The 6,175-nt window shown below is 58.2% G+C and overlaps 1 protein-coding gene across 2 annotated transcripts; it reads right to left on the bottom strand.

Annotated features, from left to right (window-relative positions):
- Positions 1–2,272: 2,272 nt before the first annotated feature.
- On the bottom strand, positions 2,273–6,157 carry SSR4 (signal sequence receptor subunit 4). Of its 2 annotated transcripts, none has more exons than XM_043457926.1 (6): positions 5,953–6,157; positions 4,019–4,137; positions 3,204–3,278; positions 2,949–3,038; positions 2,617–2,682; positions 2,273–2,435 (listed from the first exon to the last, which is right to left on the bottom strand). In XM_043457926.1, the coding sequence occupies exons 1-6, from the start codon at positions 6,017–6,019 to the stop codon at positions 2,331–2,333; spliced, it is 522 nt and encodes a 173-aa protein (XP_043313861.1). In that variant the 5' UTR covers positions 6,020–6,157; the 3' UTR covers positions 2,273–2,330. The 2 variants fall into 2 exon arrangements, with proteins under 2 accessions (XP_043313861.1, XP_043313862.1); XM_043457927.1 differs by having other exon boundaries at positions 4,019–4,134; positions 5,953–6,108.
- Between the last annotated feature and the right edge of the window lie 18 nt (positions 6,158–6,175).

The raw sequence follows: 6,175 nt of genomic DNA, 5'->3' as shown, positions 1-6,175 counted from the left end.
TGCCGGGAGGGACAGAGCACCAGGATCATTTCCGAGATCAGGCTTGGTCACAGGGATGGTACCCAGGTGTAGGAAGCAGGGCAGAGACTGAGCTCAGGACTGGCAACAGCCTGGCGCTGGCATGTGCCTGAGGCCAACGCCCTAGCTCTGGTCGGGACCTAGAGAAGTGGTTCAGGGAGAGCCCTATGGGGCAATGGGCTGTGGTCTTCTGGAAGGCAACGTCTAGCACTCATGAGATGTAAATCAGTGTCTTTTGACCTGATGAGTACCAGATGGCTGTGGGAACTCCCAGAGGGTCCATTCAGCACAGCAGTCCTGATCAGTGCCAGGAATTCTGCCAAGTCTAGCAATTCCAGGGACCATGTGTGTGGCGAGCCCTTGAGCTTGGTCTCTTGAACAGACACAGGACAGGACGTTGCCAGCACCTTAAGTGGGTGGGGATACATTTAAACATTTTCTTGGAAGAACAAGAGACTTCCTCTGAATTTCTCCAATTTGCCAAGATTGGTGTGAGCAAGAAATCAGCCCATAGCAGAGTGCCCTGCTGTCAGAACAGCGGGGAGCGAAGACCCAGCATGGCACATGAACACCAGTGGCTTCTTTGTGAAAAGGGGCAAACAGCTGACACCCAAGGCCTCTGGAGCTGGGGGCTAGGCATGCCAACTCTAGGGACATGAGTGTCCTCGGGAGGGGATACTCCATACAGGTCCCCAAGACCCAACACGTCACAGAAAACTGGCTAGAGCAGGTGATCAAGGGCACTCACTTTGATGGCTCTAGAGGAACCTCATTCTTGCTCTGGGGTGGGGTGCCAGATGCCCAGGGCTCCTGGGATGGGGTCCAGGACAGGCCTGTAACCTTGGGTCCCCTGGCCATGTGAGAGCTTAGCTCTTATTGGCTCTAGCAGATGTGACATCACAATGGCCTGGACCAGTGACTTCACATTTGGGTCTAACCCTCTCTGGGCAGAGTAGTGATGGAGCCTGCATCTTAAAAGAACCCCAGGGTGGCCAACCTCTACCGTGCCTTTTTAGGAGCAGTGCTCAGCTAGCAGGCACCTCTGTCTGGAATACAGAAAGCCCCTCAGCCAGGGTGCCCTTGCCCCTTCTGGTCTTAGAGGTACTCAGCTGTGCCCTGGAACCTCCCCATTCCTGCCAGTCACCCCCTGCCCACCTGAAGGTGGGGGCAAGGAGCAGCTGGGACCCCAGATTCCAGAGGAGGTCCCCAGAGAAGTCCCTCCATGCTCCCGAGGACAGAGCCTGGAGGAGACCCCCTACCTGCTCTGGTAGGTTTTGAGTCTACCCTCCCTTTTGGTGCAGCCTCCGTGAAGGCTTGTTATTCACTCTGGTAACAGGTGATGGGCACCAGGTGCTCTGCTGGCAGATCCCAAAACAATCTCTCACTGATGCCCGGGAGGCAGCCAGGTCACAGCTGAGCATATGTGTGCAGCAGGGAAGGACCCTAGGCACTCCCCCCTCACCCACCGGTGGCAGGAGGGAAACCAAACTGGGCAGGAGGGAGGGCTGTGGGTTGACTCAGAACATGGAGCCTGCACAGGAATGCCTGCCAGGTGCTTGGAGGGGGGTTGCTAGGAAGCAAGGTGCAAGGCCAGACTGGAAAGGGCTCACTGTGGGCTCCTTGGAAGCTCGGGGGTCTGTCTCTGCCTTTCTCTGGGCCCCACCTAATGCCACGAGATAGGAGCATCCTGGGGTTAACTGGCTGGAGCAGAGAGCCTGCAAGGTCTATCCCTCAGAGAGCTACTAGAACTCGATTCAACAGCATCAGCTCCATAGGGGTGCCTGCAATACCCCCCAGGAAAAACACATAAAGTACTGGTGTGTGGCTTGTGCCCCGAGTTCCAAAGCCCAGGAACCCTTCCGAAGGCCAGAAGGGCTGTGCCTGCTTGTGTTGCTAACTCCTGAGTTCCAAGCAAGCTTCCCACACCACTGTCCCTGGGACCCTGCCCTCATATTGGCAGGTGGTCAGAAGGCCCTTCTCTAGGCGGGCCCAGGCAGGCTGGGTGAGGGCAGGTGGACAAGGCCACGCTCTCCCAGAAGACAGCTGGAAAACCACGAAGGCAACCCTGAGAGATGCCAGGCACTGGGCATTCGGTCCCAAAAGCCATCTGGGGGCTAAGAATGGAGTGGTAGTGACGGCCAAGGGATGAAGCAGACACACACGAGAAGGAGGACCTCCAGACCTGTGCCGTCCGCCTGGGTGGACAGATGCTGGGCACCCAGCGCTGCCCATGTGCGTAACCTAGCTCCAGTGCTCGGGATAGCCAATAGCTGTTTATTGAAAGAAGCAAGGGTGGGGGGTGGGCACCACCCTCAGGCCTGGATGTGGCTCTTGGCGCTAAAGGCCAGGTAGTAGATCACTAAGCCGATGGCTGCGGCCAGGACTTCGGTGGAGACCCAGGGCCCGTTCCAGGTACCCTGCAAGAAAGGAGACCACGGTCGTTCCCACGAGGACAGACAGGGGAGGGGGCCAGCCACTCCAGGGGGCACAAAGACACGCCGGCCACCATGGTGCAGCCCCCAGTGCCCCCTCAAAGGCAAGGCTGGCCGCGTGCCCCACCCCTTCCCTGGGCCGAGCCAGTCCCCTCCTCCAGCTCACCCGATGGTCAACGCTGACCGTGAATAGAGGTGGGATGACAGAAACGTCCTCGTTGTTTCTCTGAGCCTGCGAGGGAGGTGCTGGGGTCAGGGGGCTCTGCCGGGTGGGCTGGTCGAGGCAGAACCCTGCCCAGAGTCATGGGAGAAGAGAGGTGGGCAAAGGAAAGAAGGCATGGGGCTAGCTGGGGTGGGTGGTCAGGTAGGAAGGTGCCTACCCACCCATCCTGCTGAGTTGGGGAGGGGGACGGGGACCGCAGGGGGGAGACAGCTGTGGCTGTGGGCAGCACCCTCTCTCCAATAGGCCTGGTGGTGGGGGGCTTTGGGGACACTCACCTTCCTCAGAAGGCTGTAGGACTCCTCATCAAAGAACCGGACCTCATAGGTGCCCGCATGGGCGCTCTTGTGATCTAGGCTCCAGGAAACCTGGGTGGGGTACATTTGGCAAGGGGTGGATACAATGGACATGGTGCTGCTATCAGCGCACAGAGTCCAAGAACCTCAGCTCAGCTGGCCAAGCCGCCCAGGGCTTCAGGCTATGCCTGCAAACAGGTGGCCTCCCCCGGAAGTGATGACCACAGCCTCCCTTACCTGGTAACGTCCCACGTCCTGGCCCCGGGTGACAGGAAATTGTTTTCCACTGACATCAGCATAGAGAGCCATGTTCTGGGGGAGCGGATAAAAAGAGAGTCACCTTCTCCCCTCTCGGGCGGTCTGTGAGGTTCTGCTGTGCCTGGGGTAGGCAGGCTGCCAGGCAGAGTCAGGGACTGAGCTGGGTCTGGTAGGGGAACCAAATGAGAATCCTAGGGGCCAGTCTCTCCATGCTGGTCTTGCTCCTTGGGGACCACACCTCCCCACTGGCCTGGCCTCCCTAATCCACAACAAGCCTGTTAGCTGAACAGGGGCGGGATGACTGAAGTGTTCTCCTTTCTTCTCTGAGTCTGAAAGCGGGTACTGGGATCAGGGGTGCCTAAGGAGCTGCCTAAGGAAGGTGGTACCTAAGAAGATCCAACTTCCATCTTTCTTTGGGCCTTCAGGTTGCAGGGGCCCAGGCCAGGGCTGCTCAGTTTTTAAATCACCAAACACCCATGCAGACACACGTTTCGGCCAAGAGCAACCAGGAAGGGGATACAGGAGCCCTGGGGCTGAGCCTGACTCTGTCCCTTCCCACGAGCACGCTTTCCAGACACAGCAAAGTGTCTACCTACACTGCTGCATGGGGGAGAAGTAGACCTGGCCGGTGAGCTGGATGTTCTTTAATCACCTGTTAGAATCTGGCCTGCCTGTGCCCCAATCTCACCTTCAGCCTGGCAGTGAAACCCTGATGCTTGCTCTGTCCTTGTGGAGCCCCAGGCTACCTGCCCACCTCTGCCCTCACCCTCTTGGCTGAAGCCCTGCTGCCTCACCTGGACCCTGTTCTTGCAAGTCAAGGAGATCTCCACGATGAAGACAGTCTCAGTAGAAATGACAGCATCCGAGGTGGTATAGTAGGAAGGGGTGATCTGGGGCTCCACACAGGCCTCTGCTGCAGGAAGGGGGCAGAGAGGGAGGGATAAGGCCTGGTTTTCACCCACTGAGTTGTGGTGCAGAAGGGACCACCCTACCCCACTTCCCAGAGCTTATCTACTAAAGACACAACGGGCCCTTTGGACCCTGCCAGGTGGAGTCTGGGAGATGGATCCAAATGACGAATCAGAAGTGCAGGGGTCAAGAGGAGTGGGGTGGCCTTTAAGAAAGGCAGAGAAGGGGATGGGAAGACTTTGTACAGGTGGAACCTCGATGTCAGGGCAAAAAAACAGGTGAGCATGTTGGGGGGTGGGGAGTGCACTGCATGACTTCACTGCACAACTTGACTCTGTGCCTGGACCTACAGACAGAAAAGCCATGCAATGGTTTAGGGATGCAGCCTACCCTGGAACACCCCAAAAGCCCAGGGCCAGGCTGACCTCAATTCAGAGCCGCAAGGCCCTAGCTAGTTGACTGAAGGCATGATCTGCAGACATAAAAGCACAAAAAACTATGTGGGCTTCCCACATGAAAGGTCTCTGCCCCAGACAGTTGACAGAAAACCAAGACTGGCCCCAGTGGTTCCCGAGGAAAGGAAATGGGCGATCTGGGTCCAAAAGCACAACTTGTCCCCCTGCTGCCCTCAGAGAAAGGACACACCCTCACCATCTCCACACTGCTAGAGGCCACAGGGAAGGAAAGGTGTCACCGAAACCACCAGGTGCCAACTGCTCTAACACGGTGTCAGGGCAGGGCCATGACTTGGGCTGAGGCTTGGGATTAAACAGTGGGAGGAAAATGCCTGGGAACGTCGGTGGGAAGTGGTTCTCAGGAGCCACATTCCCCAGGTGCTTCCACACTTTGCCAAGTTTGACCTTCTTCCTCCAGACACGGGAAAGCACAGTTTCATGGTCAGGTTTGTCCTTTCCAGGCATCACTGCCTACAGCCTGGGGAGTTCCTGAGGAGCCAGTGACCAGGATGCGGGTGGGGTGGCCACTGAGGCTGATGAAACACTCCAGGCATCAAGGGCGCTGGCCTGAAGTAGGGCAGGTAAAGTGAAAGTGCTCAAAGTGGCCCTAACCCAGTCCAGACCCCCAGGCCCAATGTGGGCTCCTGGAAGGACCTCCTGCTAAACACACTTCTGGACTCCGGTGTCAGTTAGAACTCAGCCAGGCCACTGTTAACAACCTCTCAAGAATGTGAAGCCATCTGACTCTGCTGAAAAACCCTATACGGATCCAACAAGGCCTTAGGGGACACAAACCAAGCATCTGATTTAGACACTCATCTTTCCCTCTTCAGGTCTTTTCTAACTCACCTGCACTCTGGGCCCCTCTGCCTGGACCGTCCCTGCTTCCTCGCTTCACTCAGAGCCTCATTCCTAGGGAGGCCTGACCCCACATCGGGTCAGGTGGTTCCTCTCCACCTGCCCAGTTTCTCGCTCTGATCACCCTACGCTGCAGAGCTTCGCTCCTGTCCGACCGCCCGCCCCCCTCCCCCAAATGCCAAGACCGGAGGCTCTAGGAGTGGCGGCAAGGACGAGTGTCACTTTCCCTGCTGGAGCTGGGGCCAGGCGCACAGAAAAGCTCTGGGAGTCTTCCTCACTGGAGCAGACGGGGCACAGATCAGGCTGTTTCTTCCAGCAGCTCAGCTGCTAGGTGAACGTGTGTAGTGCACGAAAGCGTAGTAGCCTCGGCCGCCGCGACCAGAGACCACCTGCCTCTCGGAGGGAGAAGGCCCAGACCCCCGCTCTGCTAGCACCCGTCCTCCCCCGACGCACCACCAGTCGTGGGTGAGAGGCTCGCCAGAAAAGAACTCCGGCCAGGCCGCTACCTGAGCAGCAGGAGAGGCCGGACAGCAGCAGTAGCGCCAGAGCGCCGAGAGATGCCAGCGCCGCCATCGCCTGTTCTCTGCCAAGGGAAAAAGAGAGCGGTTAGCCTGAACACGAGGAGCAGACGAGGAAGCGCGACGCGTCAGCGGCCGCCGCAGCCAATCAGGTGCCGGCAGGCTGGGCGGGCCTGTGACGTCACCGGCGGTACTGACGTGTCTCCTCCCC

Source organism: Cervus canadensis, chromosome X (assembly GCF_019320065.1).
Source record: "Cervus canadensis isolate Bull #8, Minnesota chromosome X, ASM1932006v1, whole genome shotgun sequence".
NCBI classification, from domain to species: domain Eukaryota; kingdom Metazoa; phylum Chordata; class Mammalia; order Artiodactyla; family Cervidae; genus Cervus; species Cervus canadensis.
This window is presented reverse-complemented; position numbering and strand designations above follow the sequence as displayed.

Bases quoted from the DNA above. Each gene is read 5' to 3' on its own strand.
- SSR4 (XM_043457926.1), bottom strand. From the start codon at position 6,019: ATGGCGGCGCTGGCATCTCTCGGCGCTCTGGCGCTACTGCTGCTGTCC. The intron at 3,279-4,018 runs GTGAGGCAGCAG...CCGCTCCCCCAG, and splicing joins CTTGCAAGAACAGGGTCCAG to AACATGGCTCTCTATGCTGA. The intron at 2,436-2,616 runs GTGAGCTGGAGG...CCTTTCTTGCAG, and splicing joins CGGTCAGCGTTGACCATCGG to GGTACCTGGAACGGGCCCTG.